The 23,554-nt window shown below is 39.9% G+C and overlaps 1 protein-coding gene across 1 annotated transcript in view; it reads right to left on the bottom strand.

Moving 5' to 3' along the window:
- Window positions 1-23,554, bottom strand: part of trabd2a (TraB domain containing 2A) — a 54,378-nt gene that overhangs the window by 15,190 nt on the left and 15,634 nt on the right. Inside the window, exons 3-4 of the mRNA XM_088282216.1 lie at window positions 10,743-10,889; window positions 10,111-10,285 (exon numbers count right to left, since the gene is read on the bottom strand). Coding sequence (XP_088138342.1) covers window positions 10,111-10,285; window positions 10,743-10,889 — 322 coding nt within the window. The remainder of the gene's footprint in view (window positions 1-10,110; window positions 10,286-10,742; window positions 10,890-23,554) is intronic.

Genomic DNA, 23,554 nt, shown 5'->3' on the forward strand with positions numbered 1-23,554 from the left:
GTTTTTCCTGCTACATATTTAACTTCTTCATCAAGAGTTGTTCACTTTTAACCACATGGGACTTGTTATTATCACCTTCATGCAAATTCCAAGAAGAGGTTTTGATGAAGCCATACCAGAGGGAATGAGAGAGCTAACGATAAACAGACAAGAATCACAATGCATAGCATGCCAAAGCCACGGGACCATTTGTCTTCAAGACCACCAAGAAATAATGTGAAAATCACAAGCAGCTCTCACACACTTTGTGACCATTTTCTCTCAAGTCGGATGACAAATAACTTATTTCGATCGCCGCTACAGAAAAAACCTGACGCGGACGATTGAAGAAGAGACCAAAGTAGAACAGATGGTTAGACATGGCAGACAAGCAAAAAACAAAAGGCAAGGCAGCCGGATGTGAAGAACTGACAATGCTGAATTTAGAAAAGTACGAATAAAGACAGAGGGGAAAGAAAAACGAAAGAACGCGAGGCTGTTGAGTCATCGGATGACATTTCACGATCCTGGAAGGTCTTCATTTTTAACACACACAATGTATGTGAGCCACACTCGCTCAGAACACCATCTTAAATTTTTAAATGATAAATAATAAATATAGTAATAATATATTAAATAAATTACCACAATTATTATAATAAATAATAAATCAATTAAAGTTCCTACGCAAATGTAGCGCCTGAGATGCCAATGCAACGTTGTCTTCCACGACACCACCCTTGTGGCTGACTAATTGAGTTCAATTTATTCCACCTGTTGCTCAAACGTAACAGGTGCATTAACAATGTGTTGCTTGGTCATGCCTGAAGGTGTTGCGTAGCTTAGAAAGGTTGAAAAAGCCTTTGCTATTAGCAATATAATTTCAAGGAGTTTTGATTGGAAATGGTTTCATGAACAATTTGCACACCTTAAGATATTTAGTACCTGTCCGTAGACAAACGTTTAAGATCGTTGCTCTCTCAAAACAGCAACATGTGTGCCATGGAAAGGGAAGTTTGTTTCACTTCAAAAAGCTTAAGTAGTCAATTGGCACGTTCATAGTGCAATGTGTCAAAGCTTTATGTTCTCTTGTGAAGAATAAATTAGACCCATCATTCACCACGTCTAAACTTCTAGTCATGTACCTGAATTATCGTTAACGGCCACACAGTGAGAAAAAGGCAGCAATTGAATTTAGGATGAGAATAAACGAGACAGCGAGCACACAAGAGGTCTGCTAGCGAGGGGTGTTTTCTAAATAAACTCTCGCTCTGAATGTGTGGCAGCGCACCGCATTTGCGAGTCTTGTAAGGAATTACGTCTGTCAGGTCGGCTGTAGTCCAGTCGCTGTCTCCATCCCAGGACAAGCCTCACTTCTGCTCTCTTTGCCAACAACTTTAGGCGCTCCAACACACCGAGTCATTCAATGCAGCCGCGTCAAAAACTGATCAAAGATGGACATTTCTGTACAAGTGAGCAATTTTGACTAAATCAAGCAACGTGCTGCCAGCACTTAATGTCGCCGCCACTGGAAGTCTCATTTTACTTGTAATTGCTCGTGAGGGAATTTTCAGCAGCAGCTAAAATAGATTTTATAAGCACGTAAGGTAGAACTTAGGCACTTATAAGAAATGCTCCATAATTCAATTTTAAGCATTGACTTCATATTCAACACGGTAGCAGCGCTAGCAACCAAGCTAGCATTAGCACAATAAACACAACTGTTGGAGTGTTATTATAACATAAAATGGGAACAGTTTGAAGTTTGTTTTTTGGGGGGGAATGTACAGTCAATTAAAAAATATAAAGATGTGATAAGCTTAACTGTCGAGAAAAAAAATACTTTAACTTCTGGAGCCATAAGATTCTACGCAGCCAAAGAAAACTTGTTCACAAGTTGTTCACGCTTGTTTTATCTGCGGATCTGTCCAAATTCCTTCTTTTATATGCGTCTGTTTTCTAATCGGAATCCCAGATGTTGGCAAACATGAGATAGGCTTTTTTTTTTCCTCATCACATTTGCGGTTGTCAATTTCAATTCTATTTATTAAAGACATTGAGCCACATTTGTGAGTAAAAACCTCCTCAGTGTCTCCCCCAAAAAAATCTCCTTTAAAAGGCTGTTTTGTTTGTTTTTTTTTCTGTGCTTGTGCCTAATACAAGTACCCTGATTTGCTTGTATCCATTATTACCAGAGTGAATCTTAGAAATGACTAACGATAAGAAAAATCATCCAGTTAAAAAAATCTGGCTCTTAATTTTTCTTGATTTCTCATACATCACTCCTTCAATAAGGAAAGAAAAGAGAAAGCAGACAAACAGGGGAGGACATAAATCACACAAGTCCTGCAATGAAAGGGAACTGTTGCTTCAAAATCATCCCCTCTTGCACTTATCAATAACTGCACGACTGCTTCTCAACTGAATATATAATTTTTCTGCACGGTGTCTCTTCTCCGAATGAGAGTAATAAGTGAGTGTAGCCGCTGGGCAAGTACGTAAAGAGCTCATTCCAGGTGCAAAAGGAAGTATTTTTTGGGTTTGAATAAGGTCAAGGGTGAGGAGTCCAACTCTTTTAATAACTCATCCTGAGCTGTCGTGACAAGTTTCGATGACCAAGAAAGAAGCGTATGCTATATAAAATATGTCTTTTAAGTCCTTGGACCTTTGACCCCTCGAGTGTAAGAAAATGTTCACGTGTTAGGTGCTGTTCACTCCTGAGCTTTATGGCGCATTCATTCTTCGGAGGGGCTGACAGGTTTATCCGAGAGTGAGCGACGCTCCACAGGAGATGTCACAGATGCTCCTGACATCCTGAGCCGCTGCGATGGTTTTCATCATAGCATTTTTTTTTTTTTTTTTTTGGTAACGTGACTTTGACGGAGACAGGGAGAGGCAACATCAAAAGAGCTTTTTCTTGCAGTCTTGTAAAAAAAAAAAAAAAGTTTTTGAAAGGTTTTGTGTACAGATGTTTCCTAAACAATCCCAATTCCCAAGAACCTGAAAAAGCTCCCAACCTGTTTTCACCTGCATCACTTTGTAAGCGATCAGAACATATTACTCCGGTCCTAAAATTAATCACTTCTGCTACGGGTCTATGAATTACTGGTTTGGTCCTGAATCCATTAAAGAAGTACTGATTGGATATAACATCTGGAGGAGTCTGAAGTCTTCAGGCTTAGGTCAATTAGTGGAGCCCAACATTCAAAGCACAAATGGTGAAGCTGCATTTAACCGTTATGCTGCACACAAATGGAATAAGCGGTCAAATGAAGTCAAGCAAACTGGAGTTTAAATGTTTTTAAAAGCAGTTTAAAAACTCTCTTATCTTTTATTAAGGCATTTTTAAAACATTTATAAATCAATTCCACATACGGTCTTTTTAAACTTGTACTTTTAAAGTCGTCTATTAATGTGGTAACTGTACCGAGATCACGGCCAGAGGGTGGGGGACTGACCGGCAAAAACGGGTCAAGTGCCCGGCTCTGTTGTTGTATTTGTAAATGCTTTTTTATGTGTTGTGTCTTAGTTTGTGTGAAACTTGGCTTCTGTTTGAAATGTACAATAGAAATAAAGCTGTCGTCCCTCACCTAATGAAACTACGTATGCCCAATTTGTTTATCATGTAAAATCTTTGACATATTTGAACTGAAAACTTTTATTTTGCTAGCCGAAATAAAAGGGGTGGGCTCCATGAACACTTTCCAGGAAAACAAGTCAACAATCACAATGTGGCCCACAAAGGGTTGTGCAATACTCGTCCCAGCTCACACGAGCTCTGCTTTCACAGATGACCCTTGTGAACACAAAGTCGGAAGTATCTGAGATTTTAAAATGTATCTGATCCAAAATTTGATTGTATGCAATAAGGATTAGCGCAAATTTAATATGTTGAGGTGCGTGAATGAAGCAGAACAAATTGATGTCTCAGTTCTGAATGTGCTTTTTATAATAATAATAATAATAATAAGTCTTAAATATAAGGCCGTATTATGAATCACAACATTTGGTTGTTGGTGATCTCAACTGAAATATGAAACAACATATTTATCAATACCAAACAGAACAGACCCACAATATTTTCCACAGGAAATGAAACCCAAGTGATCAAAGTTTAAAAAAAAAAAAGAAGAATAGCAACAAGCGAAATACAAATGTGGTTCAAATCTGATTCTGGGACTTCAACCATGTTTGGGCCCCAGCCGGCCGGCGTCCAAGCCAAGTGTGTGGTAGGTCGGGTCTGTATTTTAATGGTACTCCATGACATGTGTGTACTCATGTCAGCGTCTGCCCCAAACAGTTGTAAACTAGCTGTTTATGAGGGGGAGTTGCTGTGAAAAAAAAAAAGCTCCGCATTTTTTGACTTTCACACCATCTGGCGAAAGAGAAAAATGTGAGGGACGGAGGGCGGCCCCCACAGTGTTGTGGTGCTCTGTGTGAAATCATACTGGAGGGATTTCTGGCTCAGGTATGTGTCATGTTTGGCCTGAATATTTGGGAAAGGTGGTCAAGGAATGGTCATCAGAATGAGCAAATAATATTTCAATTGTAATTTTGGACTTTGGGTTGTTAAAGTTTTTGCATGTTGCAAGTGTGCGCATATGTTGATCGTTACAGCTCACCTTGAAAATGTTGTTTGTTAAACCCCGCCCTGATTTTATACTATTCAACCAATCAAATGCTTCCTCGCTATCGTGTTGTTTCCGTGTGATTTGTTTTGAATCAACTTCAGCGCCTGTTTCTGGTTCGGGTCTGGCTGGTCTATGTCGGATTAATTCCCTTTTATCTTTTCTTCTTGATTTGAACCGTGTGAAGATTTTGCACTTGTAAAAAATAAATAAATAAAAAGTGGAAGCGATTTGTTGTCTTGAATGGGACTTGAACTTTTTGGATCGATGATTATAAGAAATTTATCGTTCTTTAATGTTGTTCAAAAATATTCGTAAAAATTGAATGTTTTAAATGTTTGCTATACTGAAAATTTATGAATATGCATCATTCACAAATTATTCATTATAATCATAGTCATCCAAGGCAAAAAAAAAAAAAAAAACTTGTTTTCTTTGTGGAGCAGTTTTGCTAATCAATGGCTACGCTTGAGGAGCAATTTTCTAATTTTGTGGAACTTTTTTTTTTTTACTAATTGAATACATCTTAATAATACTAAATACCCCTCCTGGCTGACATACTGTAATTAATTTCCATAGTCAGGCCAATAATTTTTTTTTTTTTTTTGCTTTGGAGCAGTTTTGTGGTCAATTACAATAAGCTCAACAGCTTGGGAAAGTGAAATGGAACTTGTTAAGAAAACTAAAAAGCAGACTTAAGTATTCAATGATATGTTAACATATCATTTTATTAAAGTCAGGAATGCAGCAGACTTAATGACGGGAACACGGGTTCAGGTTGTATACAAGGATTGGGTTACTGTACCTATAGAAGGAGACCAATAACTGCTTCCATATGTCGCTCGGAACATGTGGCACCTTTTCAACATTGTCATTTATCCCGAGTGATGACTGCAGCGGTTCGGACAAACGTGGAGAAAAGACAGCTTTTAGGAGGCCTTTACTCACAGCGCACTGACAAAACCTGAATACAGAACATCGGTCGGTAGAGGACTGAGGTGTTATTTTTAGACTGGAATGAAATGAAAACCTTTTCTTGTTCTACCTTCAAAGTGAAATGTTGCAATGGAATCTGACAAATGCAGAATGGATACATTTTGTCTGTTGCAAATACTTTTGCAAGCATGCAAATGTTGAGGCCGTGTGGCTTAAAAAAAATATAGAGACGGATCACTGAGAGGACTGACGTATTTCCAAAATGCTCCTTGAAACATGGATGTACAAAATAGCTGAAGGCTGCGATGCTGCATTAATCACAGAATGTTGAACGCATTTTCATTATAAAGGGTTCCAATATACAGTGTCTGATCTTTTGTTACCCTTTCGTTGAGGAACCAACACAGTGATTCGATGAAATGAGGCTTTAAAAAATGCTTCATTTTAGTTTAGTTTTTATTAGTTTTTATTAGTTTTAGTTTTAGATTTTGTTTTAGTTGCATCCAAGATTAAAAGAAGAATAAGAAGGTATTATGTAATAAGGTAAGCTATAATTCACAATCGTTAGATTTTCGTTCTTCTGTCGGGATGGATTGTATTTTTTTTTTCACTAAAAAATGATATTTGTAATAATTATTGTTGTTTTTATTGTCATTCTTAGTCCGTTTTCTTATATATATATATATATATATATATTTATATATATATATATATATATATATATATATATATAGATAGTTATTTTGTTTTTAAGATTTTTTACTTATGATTATACTTATTATTTTATTCTGTTCACAAAAATTCTTCAATTTTTTTGGGAAGTTATTTCGTTACTATTCGTCCTTGCTTTTATAACACATGTTCCTTTCTAGTATGCCTACTAGCGTGTGTGACAAACTATCGTCACACGGGGTTCCAGTCTCATTTTGGTGATGAATGTGTCCAGCAATTGTGGTGTGAAATGTTCTCACAATAAAAACAATTGGAGGGAAAAAAACAAACAAACCAAAAAAACAATAAGCGAGTACAATGATTATGTGTGAAGAATAAGACACATGGGCTCCAGTTTGGCAAGATTCGCCAGTGGAACATTAATCCCCTCTCCTTAAGCAATCTCAACAATTGAGTATTTCTTTCCATTTGACTCGGATAACATCTCGGCAGAAACATCGGTCCACTTCCCTCCACTGCTGCATCACTCATCACGCAGCATTGTGATTTTGCCCCAACTCAAGCGTGAAGATGAAGTTTTAGATGTGTGCTTTTCCGAGGAGCATTTTGTTGCCATAACCATTTCATTTGTCACTTGGACTGTTGTTGTAGGACATTTTCCCGCCACATTTTATCACCCCTGACAAACACAAATACAAGCTGACACAACCCAAACACTTCTTTTACACTCTGGAATTTTGTGATTTCTTTTTTTTATGCTTCACTAAGCCAAGGCACAATCAACATTTAATCATGGAATTTGAAGTTGAGTTTTCATACACTGCTTTGTTCGCCTTGCAAGTTAATGTAATGATTAGAAAACTATATAAACTTAAGATTATTCTATATCTATAAGATAAAAATATTTTTTAAACCGGCGTAGGGAAAAAAAATAAAAATAAATAAATTAAAAAAAAAAAAAAAAAAAGAGAGATCAATGCCAGAAATATGACATTTTATGACCCGATTTTGTGCAGTTGCTATATACAGTTTTATATACGTTCTTTTTGTTCTCAGTTTTTTTAATAATGTGCTCTGAAGTAGTGATGGGTAAATGAACTTGTGAGATTTTTTTCCTCTCTTGATGGTTCTTTTTGATTTAAAGACAAAGGTAAACCAATGAAATTGTTTACATTTCCACTGCATTTTTAAACAAAGAGTGCTATCTAGCTGAGTCAAAAATGATCACAAATGCTTCACGAAGCTTCATTTGACCATCACTACATTTATATGTAAGCATGTGTGGTTATTTTAAAAATGTGACATGCTGTAGATGCTCCCAAAGATATTTTTCAACAATATATTTTCTTTGTTATTAACTTTTATAAAAGTGCGTTTTGACTTTGCAGTAATAGAAAAATCCGGCTTCCACGTTGTCCAAAGTTGAGAACCATTGTTTCAGAATGGACTCAACTATTTGAGTAGTTATATTTTGAGTACCAGGGATCATTTTCCAGTCATCGACTTCATTTTAATGTTGGGCAATACACTTTCGAGACATAACACAAAATCTAGGATGACTATAATATGGCTTGAATGATAAAGATAAAAATAAAGATAAAGATCAGTCCACAATTTGCAGTGTGCAAACATAAGCAATTTTTGGCAATAAAATATATCGAATAATCTGCAGCCTGATATTTTGGTGGTCAGAGACATGGTCACTGATAACGGATAAGACCTGTCTCGCAACGGATTGTAACAGAGAAGTTGAGTAAGCCGCCATAATGAGCTCCATTGTGATGGGGGGGGGGTGTGTGTGTGTGTGCATGCGTGTGTGTCCTTTGACCCCTCCAGGTATAATTAAGGACACATTTTACCGTAGTTTGTCTTCAGTGTGGGTTGGGGGGGGGGGCTGAGGTGCATGAATGTGCTTGCATGTGTGTGTGAGTGTGTGTGTGAGAGTAAGCGAGGGAGAGAGAGTGAATGCACGCTAATGTCCTCCATCCAATTCCTTGTCCATGCTGACCCAAGCTGCCCTCCATTTGTCTAAAACTAGTGCTTCTGGGCTGATTGGTCGTATCACTTTCACTCACCAGCTCACACACACGCACACACACACACATGTTGAGGCCAAATCCTTGTAAAGGTGCATCCTTGGGGACTCGTCATGAAATGTACTCTCGGTTTGTGTGCGCGTGTGCGTGTGTGTGTGTGTGTGTCTGCTTTTGCTCAGCTGTTTCCTGCCAGGAGCCTGTGAAGGCCTCTCTCTTACTCCCCGACTCTGTTTAAAGCTGCTTTCTGGACTACGAAATGACCTAGTGAGAAACTCTGGCTGCGGACGATTTCATGAGGAGGGGAAAAAGTGACAGCAAAATGGATGGCACGAAAATCTGATCCTCTCCCCACCAAATGTACGCCATCGTTAGAACAAAACATGTTGAAACGTTCTTTCCATTGCCTTCCAGTGTTTTGGGTACTTTCTAATTGGCTTTTAAGTGTAAAATGTTCAAGCACAATTTCATTTAATGTTAAATAAACATGACTTTTACACGTGATGTTTTTTTTTTTTTCCATGTGTCTCTTTTTGACTCTGTGAATGGTGCCTTTTGCAAAGCTTCATTTCTTGTGTGAGGCCACAATGATTTAGGAACACATTTAAATAGAATACAGTATATCCGCAAATATATTTTCCTCCAGTTCACACCAACTTAAAGAAAATGCAAAAAACTCTCAGCAGTTGACGACCACTAATTAAGACAATATAGTTAAACCCGAATTATTCATTCTCAGGACAAATTTGTATTTGACATGAAAGTGAAAAAAAAAATGTTTTTTTTTTTTTGTTTTGTTTTTTAGCAAACTTTATATTCTTAATCTTAACCGACAATTGTGAGGAAACTATATTTTTCACACTAATTTAGATTTGATTCTGAAAATTTAGGGTCTAAGCCAAGATCAAAACATCATTTCGAAAAAATCTATACATCTTGATGTACTAGATAAAACAAAAAAATAAAGATGACAATGAAAATAAGATGTTGCTGGATCAGAATAGCCACTGCAACTTCAGCTATTTAAATCGCCACAGTACGATTTCTCATGTTATGTCAATGCCAGCGTATGGAAAAAGAGAAATTTAAACAGTGAAATAGAGAACAGTTTTTTTTTCCGTTTTTTTTTTAGCTTGGATACGATGTCGTGTCCTATAACATGATATAGAAGATAAGATGAGACCAGCCGTCTTGCAAAAGTGGAAAAACGTTGTCCACGGCAGAAATGTCAGACTGAAAACCTGCCGTAGTAAATGATTACAACCCTGCCTTGTCTACTTTCCGAGGCGGGATCAACGCTTTTTTGCAACCAAAGCAACTAGACTCCCGACAGGACAAAGGTTGTCTACCTTAGATACACATCAGCCAGTCAAGAAACATGGACGCAAACACTAACTTGGGCTGTTATCTTCTGTCTTTATCCAGCCCTGTCTCACATCTTGTCTCTTATCAGACTTAACAGCTTGTTACGCAGTTACACAGGAATTCGGAGTATTAAAACGACATTTCTGAAACCTTGCAAAAGACTTCAAACAGTCAACGAGCACAGTTCTGGTTGGCCCCAACTTGGTTTCTTGGCGCTTCTGCTCTCTAGAAAGATCAAATGCAGCTTCAATTTGTTTGGGCCCTAAATTTCGATGGAGCATCATCTGATGGTAAAAGGGTGCTTGGTGATTTTTCCAGCAAGTAACTGAAGAATAAATATGAGAAGTTGGCAACTATGAGGGAGTTCACTCATAATTTGAGTTTAATGAAGCTGGTGAAAAATTCTTTCCAACAATGAAAGTGATGCAGAGTATTTTGAATAATACGTTTTTGGAACACTAGCATAGATTATGCGAGAACATCTAAATGACACCAACCTGCTCCAAAGGCAAAGAAGAAGCTCTTGTCTGTGTGCTCTTCCAGCAGAGCTTTCACCCTTTTGCCCATCCGCTCATTCCTCTTGTAGATGAGCTCCTGTCGGAAGTAGCTGTCTATTTCCTGGGCGGTCACCTGCTCGCTGGGCGGCAATGTTACATTTTTGAAGTTTGGGACCTGTCATGAACAAAGTACCGATTGAGGACTCTTTTTTTTTTTTTTGATGCAAGTATAACAGAAAGGCTAGCATTGGACTCACTTTTGAACGGAACAGTGTTCTTATTAGTCCAAAATTAAGCTAAGAAAACCTGTCTGAATTGTGACTTCAGAAGAGATGGGGGGGTGGTCAAGGAGGAGGTTTGGTGGGATGCAAAGGTTGGGCAAAGGGGTTAAGGGTTACTACAAAAGGTCAAGGGCCGTGTCATTGCAACACTCCATGGGGTGAAAGGGTCAAAATGACTCTTAGCCTATTAGCGAGAGGGAAAGCCGCTGATGATGATATTTGAACAGAGATCCTTCATCTGCACCAAACTTCTTTTTCGGCTGATGCTCCACCCACCACTCCACGAAAAAAAATGGATTACCTCATCACTAACATATAATCAACTTCCCTGGTGGAGGAAATAAGAGTCACCTGTGAGGTGTCGTGGTTGAAAATGATGGAGTTTAGGTCTCCACAGTTGTAGTGCCTGATGAGGTCTTCTGTTGTGTACGGGACCTGCAGGCTCCCGGCCCTTAAAGACTCCTGCTGTAGTAAAGTCTGATTGAGGGCAAAGATCACCTAAAATGAGAGGAAGAAAAACAATATTTTATTTTGTGTACATCAGGCGTGGGCAAACTATGGCCCGGGGGCCACATGCGGCCTTTAAACGTTTTAATCCGGCCCACCGAACTAGAAAAAAAAAAAAAATGAATAAACCTTAATGTTTTATTTGATAAATACTGTGGTGTGTCAAAGACAAATATTTTGTTGTAATGCTTTTGTTCATTTTCATTTAAAATTTAATTTATTTTTTTCTCCAATGAGGTTACCAAAACACTCCATCCATCTGCTCCTGGTCCGGCCCCTCTGTCAAATTTTAGAACCCATTGTGGCCCGCCAATCAAAACGTTTGCCCACCCCTGGTCTACATATACACAGATTTGTAGAATATATGACATCTCCCATGCTGTAAAATGAAGAAGAAAACCAGCAAGTATGATTTGAATGTTCTTAAATCACAGTAGAGCAGTAATACAAATAAATGAGACCACTTGACTTTGTCGGAGTTAATTGCGTGACTTCAAATCCCACAATTTTGTGGAGCCGTTGTACAACAGGCAACATCAACTTGAAATAGTTTTAGTACAACAGCAAAAAATGAACTCCACCACAGCTCAACTTTAATCAGTGAGGTTGCATTATTTGACATTCCAGCAAAAGTTTCTGAAAAAAAAAAAAATAAAACTCGCCGGGAATGTCACACAGAGCTTCGCAGTTCGAACTGACCTCTGCCGAGCACAGATGACCTCACATCAGTGAGCAACAGTTGATTAAATCTCTGTGCGTTTTGTTTTCTCAAACTTTTTATGGCACTTAATCGAGTCAAATGATTAGCGATGTTTGTTAGGAGAAGAGCCACAAAAGAGAAGAATCCACACTTCACGAGAAATTCAATCACGCTGTGTTAAAAGTGATTTCAAAATCCAAACGGATTATGACTGTCAACAAGGATTGCATTGTTGTGTAGTTTTATTGGATTCAGATAATGATCACGGGTGGTCATGTGATGACAAACCAACGCCACAAAACATATTTTGGCATTCAATGAGAACCAGACAGACAAAAACCGAAACATTATGAGCTGCTCAGGATAGATGGGTGCCAACCAAATCTGGAGGATCAAAACTGACGAGCCAGTGAATGAAAACCCATGTTGATGAGGTGATGGGACGCCATGCCGAGAGAATGACCCTTGATAATATCTTCAAGTGATAACCCCTGAAGATTTACTTAACAACTTCTTAAGACGACAGAGGCGGTTTGTCCCGCGAGCTCCTTTAACGCTATATAGCCGCGGAGATTCAGCTTTTGTGTGAGCGTGAAATCGGCCAGTGTTCGGTGAGAGGACCCTGGTGAGCCTGCCGTCCATCAGGGCGACGCACGCACGCACACACGCACACCCCCCCCTCGTCTTAGATACACCGAAACCACCACTCACCTCTGCGCGTGGTCTCTGATCTCATCGCCGGCACAAAGCACAGGAAAGTGAAGTTGGTGGGAACGTCTCTTCAAAGTGAAGATGTGTGTTGACAGCTGTGGAATTAAGTCGATGTGTCCACACTATGAATGAATGCTTTTGCAATTCACCGCGCATACCCTCACTCCAAACAGGCCGACCCGAGCGTCTGTTTTGTTCATGTTCTGGCCTCTAAGGTCCTCCGATGACACTTTTCCCTCTCGGCCGCCCCATTGTGGGAGCCTCGGGATAGCGGCGGAGAGGAGGGTAGCATGGAGCAGATGCCTTCTTGTCAGGGGACAAAGAACCCCTCCGTCACTCTGTCCTCTCCTCTCCTTTGCGCACCCTCCAGCTTTCATCAGCCGCGCATCAAAGTGGAACTCTGCATATGAAAAGGGCCCCCGCAAATTAGCCTATCGCCGCCCCTCCCCGACTTCATTTCACAATAACACCCTCACATCTGTGCCCCGTCCCTGAAGGAAGGCCCTCATCTGCAGCGTCTCCACTCTCTTTTTCTCAACTCTCGCCTCTTTCTCCACTCGCCGTGCCTTTCAGCCCCTTAAATTACGGCTGTGAGGGGAGAAGGGGGTAAAGGAGAAGGTGGGGGGGGGCTCAGTCTTGGCCAGATAAAAAGGATGGCAGCTAAAAACAGGGCGACGTTTAGAGAAGGACGGGAGATGGAGAGGAAGCAAACAAACATGAAAGTGAAGACGGATACAGAATCGGAAAGAAAAGCCGAACGAATGATGTCTTTGTTTCTGCCGGTGATTCTTCTTCTTGTTTTGGTGCACTCTGGGTCAGTGGGTGCACTTTCCCACTCCCGTTCCTTTCATCAAGTCCCCCCCGTTCCTTCTTCTCATCCATGGCTGCCCCCCCCCTCCTCCCGCTTGCCCCCGCTCCAACATCCACACACAGACACACCCCTCGCTGATATCAAAGCAAACGGAGCCAATGAAAGTCAATAATTGTCCATTGTCATGGAAATGCTCCCTCTTGTTGAGATTGAGTGGGGTGGGAGTGTGCATGCACCGCAAACATTATCGCACTCCGATTCCCACATGTGGAGATTTGGAGTGTTCAGCAGTTTAGAAAAAAAAAAAGAACTCTTGCCACACCATCTCTCGAGTGTTATGATTTATTTTCTTTTACATCCTAGACATTTTGGACCACCTCGCCTGATCCCTGTGATGACACCCGTGCTGTAAAAAATCGGACTTCCTAAGACAGGCTACTAGCTCTAAATGACATTTTCCATCTTCTGATTGGTCGGTCAAGTTGCAAAACAACAATACATGTCTCTACGTAGCGATCTGCACACATTTCATAACCGTTGCAATCTGATCTTGTCTTTTTTGTGGTGGCACAAAATTCGACTGTGATGGAGGAACACAGGACTGATTCGATAACTGCTGTCTCAACAGTTCTCCCTCAGCAGTCTCATCAAGTTTATCCTTTGCCGGGCCTTTTTCAGGATGGATTCGATGTTGGCGTCCCATTTCAGGTCCAGAGAGACTATGTAGTAGTTTCGTGTGGTTTTCACACCTCCTGTCTCATCCCTGAAAGCCATGCCTTGAATTCATCTCCACACTGGAATACCGTATCATACCCTCCCTCTATCGATGTATAAGGGCAGTCTATAGAGAGACTATAATTCCCAGGGACTTGAAGGTCTCGACAGTTGGAACAGGGAAGTCGGACAACGTGAGGACAATGTGTCCACGATCGTCTCTTGAGCGTGTTCAGCTCCAGGTTGCGTTGGCTGCACAAGCACCCCGACGGGAGACACATTACAGGAGAGGAGTTCCGAAAGCGACCATTCGTGTCGACGCCATCTTGGCTATATCATCATTCAAGTCGCCACTTCGGGCTCTGGCACCAAATTCACCGTCCTGGTTTTTTGGAAGCTATTCATGAACAATATTCCTCTCTTCTGGAGAATTTTGCCAATGCAAAAGAGTTCTTGTATTTACAAGCTCGCTGTCATATTTTTAGTTCCTAAAAAGTTTATCAATCATCCTTATGGTTGCAATTTCCACCGTGATGATATCGCGAGTGACTATGTGGTTTGACGTGAGCTTTAGCTGCTCATTTCTTACCGTTTGCAGACAGACGACTGTGTCAAGAGAAGCTAATGGCGCTCACGCTCCAAGTTTCATTCAGCAGCTTTTTAACCGACACGCCACTCAGCGCGGCGCTTTCGCTTTTACGCTGAAACCTCAGCTTTTAAACACTCACCCGTATATAAACACACACACTTGTCTGTTTAACTTAGCGATACTGTTTCCACGCTTTATCCTACATCCTTTCTAATCTCGCTGCGTGGCCTCCCCCCCCCTTCTACTCTCACTAACACGTTCACGCAATGATTTCATTCCGCCCCTCCTCAGCCCCCCCTTTGATCGAGCACGTTCCCTCTCCTCCCGCGCCTCGTACGCCTCTTTCCAACCATCTCTCCCTCCCCTGCTCGATGCTTTGATCCTAAACATCCCCTCTATCAGCCAGCTCTCTTAAAGACGTGACCCCTGCATTCCTCGGGTCACTAATGACCTCCTCGCCGTGCTCGCGTGTGCGTATTTTGTGTGCGCAAGTGTGTGTACACCTGCGTGAGATTAGCGCTTTGCTCCGAGTGTACATGGAGTACGGCCGTATATATGTTACGGCGGGTGTACGTGGGTCTTTTTAAACGCTTCAATATTGTGGATTATTGCTGCCCTCCCGCGGAGCCAATGGTGGACTTTTTTTTTTTTTTTTTTTTTTTTTTTTTTTTTTTTTTTTATTAACTTGTCACCAAGGAAAAGGCCTGCAAATGATTCAACGACGAGCGATGGACAAACTTTCGTGCTCAAGGGGCGTATTTTAATAATGGGAGAGTGAAGGGGCATTTAAATGTATACAAAATCAATTTAAAATAGTTAGATTTCAATGATTAAATAATGGATTCTCATTTTTTTTGTTTTAAAAAGAATCCTTACATTGGCATGGCCAGATTAAAGAACGTAGCAGGCCCCACGTTGCTGAGCCCCGTTATGAATGATATCATTCATGGAATCGGCCTTTCAATTATTTTTGGTCTATGAGCTCAGTATTAGCAGCCTCAAAAATGGGGTGTTGTGTGTTTTCAGTTCAAATAGCAATAATCATCGTCCTGGATTTCTGGGTGTAGCTTTTTAAACTACTTAATGCTCCTAATGCATCGGCTAATCTTTGTTGATTTTGTGTAACCGTTGTCAATCTACGGCCACTGTGTGTACTTTCGTTCATGCTGAGCTCACAAAGAGATAGTGTGAAGCTACCTGAAACACATACAGTAATTGTGTGAATGCCGAGACAAGCATTCACAGTAATGCCATTGTAGGCCCGATTAAAAAAAAAAATAATAATAATTTTAAAAAAATCAGATTTTACTTGAGAAAAACGAACTCCATGAAATAACTTCACTTCATTCAATACCTCATTTAACTCATTTACTACCATTGACGGTTAAAGACGTCAAAGATCCTTTTTTTTTATTTTTTAACTCGGCTGGTCGTGAACGAGTTAATTTAACTTGATTATCGGCACTTAACCATCACAATCATCACATAAGCGTAAAAAAAAAAAAATGTCAGACAAATAAGCAATCCAGTGATGCAACTCCTCTGCTGTATAATAAATCCGATATAATAACAATACATCCACATTGTTAACAAGTCAGTCTGTAGAATGTAACCACACGCGTCAATAAACATGAAGCTCAACATACACTCTCTCACCGGTCTGATTTGTCTTCAATGAACATGAACATTTTAGCCGCTGAACAAAAGTCACCCTGGGCCCTCAGTCAAATATACAAACCACATTTCATAAACCAAGAGTCCCGTCATCCAGCTTGCCTTCACCTCTTTACTTTCATCCAAAGCCTCTCTCTCTCTCTCTCTCTCTCTCTCTCTCTATCTCCCTCTCTCTCTCACACTCTCTCTCTCTCTCTCTCTCTCTTCTCTCGCTATCTCACTCTCTCTCTCTCTCTCTCTCACTCTCTCTCTCTCTCACTGTCTCTCGTCTAAGTCTCTCACCCTGTAAAAACATTCTCGCAGGGTGCATTTACCTTGGTGCCCTGACGCAGCCAAAATATTTAGGCTGTCACGGGAAATCAGCCTCAACCCAAATGGCTTGGAGGTCTGCGTGCGCGTGTGTGCGTGTATTGGAGTTTGTTTGATTGAAACGTCAATCCCTCTAGAACACTATCCTTCCTCACTTGCGCCCCAAAAAGCTGTTTAAGCGCAGTTCCGCTTCAATTTTAAAGGCTCCACAGTTTAATTTCTGATCGGACGGTTTGTGCCTTATTTAATTTTCCTATTTTTTTTTTTTAATGACTTTGATTGTTAGTCACACGTACCAAAAATGTTGAATAAGCCACTTTTTTGGCAAAGGAGAACTCTCTTCTGACGTCTTAGACTAAACAACTGAGGACGGACAAGTTAATGACAGGGATACTAATAGTTATGGCTGAGCTTATACTGTGGTCTCCTGATATAGCGCTGTGGTCGCCATTCATATTCGGATGATAGTTTTTCAACCATGGTGTGAAGATTCAGTATGAAAATAAGAGTTCGACACACACACATAACGACGGCACCTGTCATCACTGCGGAGAGTTGATGAAACCGCACGAGCTGATTTATTTCTTTATGTGTGTGATTCTCACGCTCGTTCACATCAGAGCACCAAGACACCCCGCGCTTGTGTCCATCGAGTTGGTGAGCCACAACAGCTGTCAGCAGACGTCACGTTGGCCAAAGCGTAAATAAAGTGCACGTTGTCTTCAATGTGGTATCTTTATGCGAAGGTCATCTCGCTATGGAGTCATTCACATGAATGCTTTTTTTATTTCACGCGAAGGAGAAGTCAAATCAAATCAAATTTACATTAAGTTCAATGCGGCCACACGAGTCCAAACAGGACATCTTGATCCGCGTGTTTTTATCTCAGTCGGGGCGGCCATTTTGCCACGCCGATTGATACAGCTGAGGTGGCTGAGGTGATTATTAAGCTTTTTGGCGGCAGAATGAATGAGTTATTAATGATAACCACCATCTTGTCCATTAGACAAAAACACAAAGATTTGTAATAATGCAAAATATCTAGCAGAGTGAAGGGGGACAGACCTAATAATCGCGCCGAAGAGCAGTATGATAAGATTTGGCCAGACTGTATGTGCCATTTTGTCGATGCAAGCCAACTTCATGACTTCAAAATCCTCACGAGCAGAATGCAGGGAAATGAAACGACCGAAAAAGATGGATTTGTGTTAAAATTTGCAAAAGATAAACCTTGGAGGTATTTACGTGGTTCAAATCTCATAAATTGTGAATTACAGTTATTTGAGATTTTACTGGCTAAAAAGAGCGAAAAAACTGTCATCAGTTACATAATGACATATTATAAAAAGTAAATATGCGCCTTTTAGATTCTTATGCCTCATAAAATAAGTGTTACGATGCCCATACTATTCCTGTGTGCTTTTTCCGCAACTTCACAAGTTGACTGGGATAACGCTGCAAAGGCAACATTTTTTTTTCACAACAGCTCAACACAAAGAGCCCAACCCAAAATAAACGTGCAACTTTTGGCTCAGCAGAACAGATAGAGACAGCAATAATCATAGCGCAAAGTCAGACTGCATAAACCACCGGGTCGCACTTGGAACTGAAGCGCCTGCTGACAAGCCGAATCTAATCAACTGCACACACACCAAAACACGTCACTCCGACATGCATACAAGCGTGTTCCATCAGCGCGATCCATAGAAAAAAAAAACCAAACACACTGACTGGTGGTTGTTGATGCGCAGCTTTCTGCCACTGACCGCAACCTCTTAACCGCACACAAGCAAAATGGGAGAAACACCCAAAAATGTTGAATTTGTCTGGTTGAAGAAAATGTCTCATCGCAATCACAGATGAAGCGAAAGGACGGCCAAAACCGTTTTGAGGCTGCATAATTGCTGTCGGAACACCCTATAAAATTGTTCCACCAGTTCAGACGATCAGATGGACCGTCAAATTGGCCTCTCTGCTGCCAGCTAAGCCTATTTTCTAGTTTTAGTCATCACTCCTGAGTTGAATTCATTTAGTTTAATTCACCTGCGCACGTCTACCTCCTTGTTTGGGAATTTAATAAACGACACAAGATGTATTTTCGGAAGTCGGCATAGCGAGCTAGCACGTAGTGGTAGAAATCTACCTAGTAGCAACTTGAAATTCGAACCACTGATGGGAATGAAAACACTCTGGGGGGCACCCAACAAAAAATTTAATTTGAAAGATTGAAATGGTGGAGAACACGTCATCTCATTACATGAGAGAAATGTCATTGCGCTTTTTTACCACGACTTCACAGGCTTGGACCAACTTGTACAAACCTTATTACAAAAAGCATAACTTTGCAGATGCCGCATATATCAGAGTATTAGCAGATGTTATCTAGGGAAGTTAAATTGGGGCCTTAACAGCTTCTCAATAATTTCAGAATATTTTTCGTTGATTTATTGCCAATGAGAATAGTCTGAAATTATAAAAAAAATTATAACATGTTAATGTCTAATCCAGTGCTTCTCAAATAGTGGGGCGGGCCCCCCTGGGGGGGCATGGTGCGATACTGAAGGGGGCGTGTGTGCACCTGGGGAACATGTTTTTTTTTTTCGGCGTACTGCAATAAAGTGTAATTGCACATCCACTCCAGTAGTGGGCAGTGGCGCTCTCATTACCTATTGTGCGCAGCGAGTTTTGTTTTGCAATGAAAATGCTATTATTTATAGTTGCGTCGGAGTGTGGGTGGTCATGTGGGCGAGCAAATTGTTTTCTTCTTGCTAGGGGGGTGTAACAGAAAATAATTGAGAAGCACCGGTCTAATCGAAGATATTCAGTCTGCCAAGCTCGCCAGCTAACAACATTACAGTTCGGGTTTAAAACTATCACCAGGATAGAAGGTATTCCCGTTGATGTTTATGGTGACTGTTGATTTTACTCTTGAAGATATGTAACACTATGCAAACATTTCCGTGTCTGGTCCAAACATCTGTGGGGATGCAACAAATGCCTCCTGTGTGGTGCGCCCATGTGAAATTCCACAAAACCCACCAAAAATGTGCACTGAGCACATAGAAGGTTTATGGTTAGTTTAGTCCAAATACCATAGTGGAGCTAAACATATTTACATACACTCATACTTTTGCATAATTCAATGTAAGCCAAGAGAAGAGCTGTGGTAACAACGCTGGCTTTACAAATAAAAAGTTAATTTAATTACAAATTATATTTCTTGTAAAATTAGACTCATGAAAAAAAAAATGATAAACCCATCCTTCATATGATGCTGCAGCACTGCAACTACAATAATAAACAAATAAAAATGATATCTGTCACACAAGGCAAATTCAAACTTAAATAATTGATCATCCCTTTAGATGATTTTATGTAATTAATGATTCATTTTTGCTAAAACCAATAACGTATGAAAATATGGAACCGCATTGACTCGAATATACACAATATTTTCTATTAAAACAAATTACAAAAAAAATAAACCTGTTGCTGTAATTAAAAATAAATAAATCCAAGCCAATAAATCAAAACAGGTGAGTTTGCACACGGCAGCAGAAACTGTTAAACCACTGTGTCGGTCGCTTGCGGGCAACTTTGGCTTAGGGTCCCTCGGCTGAAGTCCAGCGAGGTTTGGCTCATTACTGCTAAGTGCTGACGAAGCTGCATTTAAAGCAGACCAGCAACAAACATGGCGAGTATGGAGCCGTCCAAAAAGACATGGGCACATTTAGATATTCAAACCGCATGTCAGGTTCGTGCTCATTTGGAAAATAAAGCCTGTCGGAGAACAATCGTCAACCAATATTTTTCCTGACATGTTGAGCACTTGGGGAATCGATTTATCCCCCCCCCAAAAAACAAAACATCTTTGGTTTGCGGTTTCATTCGGTTTGCGCACTATTTATTCACGAATTTAAAGTTGACCATTAGCAGATGCGATACGATGTGACGCTTCACCACTTTCTTTTGTTACCGTGTAATCGTTTCGCCTTTTTCATAAAGACGTGCCGCTTTCCGGTAGTTACGTACTTATTTAATTAAATATGCGCTGACATCCGGGACAGCATCCGGGGCGAAACATCTGGAGGGAAGTGCCAATAGTTTTCAACACAATTTTTTTTCTTATATGTAATTTGATTTACATTGAACTTCATCAGCTGGATTTCTGCTCATTTATCAACAATTCTGACATCTGTTTTATTACTTGTGCCAACTTAAATCTTAAGGGTCTGTTCTGTGCATACAATGCAGATTTCTTCTTCTCCCTGGTCCTTTTAAACGTGCACATCCCTTTCTAGAGCGAGTGACAAAGCAATGAAATGGGCCTGAGTGGGTCAGATGAACTGCGATTTGCATTCACGCGGCGAAGTTTACCGTGTTTATTAGCTTTATATTTAGCAAACGTAGACCAAGGCAGCCTATTGCATGTTTTATTTAAATTCAAAGTGGAGTTCCTGTAGGCATAAATATTCACATTTTTAGGCAGACGCGATCACACTCTATGTCAGGGATGTCAAACTCAAATACACAGTGGGCCGAAAAGTAAAACAAAGCGGGCCAGCATGAACTTTTTTAAAAACAATATAAATGCTGATTTTTTTAATAGATTTTTTTTTTTATTTTAAGTGGTTTTATTTATGCAATACAATATTTATTTTTTAAAATTACTAATATCATTTTGAATGTTATGATTATCATATAGAATGTTTCTATACTAGTAATTTGGTTTAGCCTCGCTGGCCAAATATAATTACACTGTGGGCCAAATTTGGCCCGCGGGCCAGAGTTTGACACCTATGCTATATGTATGACTGCTGTTTTTTTTTTTTTTTCTCTTATCCTACAGGTCATTTCATATAAATGAGTCACTTTGAAAACTGATTGGGTGGAGCCATGCCAATATTGTGTGCAGTCATGTGACAGCCCACCTCCTCACAAGTTGTTTCGTTGGATTGGTGAAGCTTTCTCCGACCAAACAAAACAGATTGTGTATGTAATAACGACAATGTGAAGATAAAAACACAAATAGCACACAACGTGCGACTCACCTAATTAGAAGCCAGCGTACAATTCAAATGATTTAGAGGACAAATTATGACAATGTTGTTTTACGAAACGAGCGTTCTTAATACTGTGTACTCGGCTTTTATGTCGCACATCTCAGAAGGATTGTTTGTTGCGTTCTTTTTTTTTTTTTTTCTTGTCTGCAATCATTTCATTGAGCTTTGATGACAGGAAGTATAAACTTTCCATCTTTAATTACAGCAAAGCCTGTGTTTGTCCACTTTGTCCGTAATTGAGTGAGTGTGTTTGTTATTGTTTGTGTCTGGGTAGGCATGCTTGTTTGTGCACGTGCGCATTTATGTGCAGTTTTTCATTTCGGTTGGGGTAATTGCAGATGGGCTGGTATGTGTGCGTAAGTGATTGAATTTCCAAAGTGCCCTGACAGTTCGCTTGGAGCCACTGGTATCATGTCACATGACGGTGCTTGATTTCCTCCCTTCTGTTGACCAAACATTCCCATATTAGATGTCCGCCACTTCCTCTGACATTATCTGCCCATCACTCAGGATACACAACACCGAGTTCCTTTTTTTTTTTTTTTTTTTTTATCCTGTTACTCCCTTAAATCTTTGTTAAAAAAAAAAAAAGGCAGGCATTGTTAAAGAAATTTTATAGCCTTGCGCGTTCATAAATGCTCAAATCAAACAACGCAATTTCAAGTGAATACAGTGGATTTCAAAAGTCTACACACCCCTGTTCCAGTTTTTCTGTGCTACAAAAAAAATGACACCAAGACGAAAACGATTTTAAAACCTTTTCCTGACCCATACAACTCAATAAATTTAATGGATTTTTTTTTAAATCTTTTCGAGAGGGGATAAGTAAAAATAAAAAAACTGGGGAATCCGTTTCACGTGTTTTCTTATATTTGTAAACCATTCACATCTAAGCTCATGTTCAATGGGAGTCAGCACACACCTTTCACCATTTAAGCTACCTATGGTTAACTTTAAATGTATTTCAAAAAGTCAAGACTAACTAACTAATATCTGTATCTGTAAATGTGTTCTAACTTTTGGGAAGAAGAAAAAGAATATCAGTTAAATGAAAAAAAAAAAAAAAAAGATACAAGCTGCCTCCAGAGCTATTTTGCTAACACCCTGTTGGTCTTGTCCAGAGGACACAAACCAACCTACTGAGCCGTTTACATGCGCTTGACAGCAAACAAATTCACCACCCTGACTTTGGCATCGTTTTGGCATCCCTGCTAAGCAAACTGTAGAAATCCATATCGTTTATACGTGATACTGTGTAAATAAATGTTTGTTTGTGTTGAAATAGAGCAGGGAACAAACTCTTCGTGCATGTGTGCTCTGAGATTAGTGGTGAAGTTCCTTCCAATGTGTGACCACTGTAGTCATTGCAGCATGTTTTGTAAATGTTTTCTGTGAATTACTGTAAATGCCGATCGTGTGAGAGTAGCCGTCTTGTGTTTGAACCAAATACGATGCGTCATTTGGGAAACTGGCTTGAGTTGACGACATAAAATAAACTAATTCAGGAAAATTGATGACAAAGCAGAAGCAACATTTGAAGCGGTTTTCTGAAATCTTCCAAAGGACAAACAGCTGCAGAGAGACGTGCTGATCATTGTAGGATATTTCAATTTATGAATTTAAATCGCAGCATCTACAAATGTATTGAAGAGTCAGTAAGACCCCTTCATATTGAATTGAATGCAAGTGAATCGCTGTTATATCGTAAAAGGCCATTCAAGTCATTACGATGCTTATTTCAACATGTTTAGTGCCCATCACTTTTCCATTGTTGTGTAGCTTAAGATTTTCACAGGCTGAATGTGACCAAGATCTCCGGGACCATTGTTATGACAAAGTGAAGCCTAATCATGGAATTAGCACGTGACAGACACATAGTACATGCTTAAAGTAAACAAATGCTAAAAAACAAAGACCTACATTAACATTTAATTCTACTTGGAACAGATGTTTAGATAAGACAAAAAGATGGAACCTTGTGTTATTTAAAGGGAGTTAGTTGGTATAATCAGTTTGCTAGTTTGTTCGCTAGTTAGCTACTTCCTGATTCATGGTGAATGACTTGCCGTAAGTGTCATGATGTGT

This window comes from Idiotropiscis lumnitzeri, chromosome 18 (genome assembly GCF_059441095.1).
Source record: "Idiotropiscis lumnitzeri isolate Australia: NSW breed Sydney's pygmy pipehorse chromosome 18, RoL_Ilum_1.0, whole genome shotgun sequence".
In the NCBI taxonomy this organism is placed as follows: domain Eukaryota; kingdom Metazoa; phylum Chordata; class Actinopteri; order Syngnathiformes; family Syngnathidae; genus Idiotropiscis; species Idiotropiscis lumnitzeri.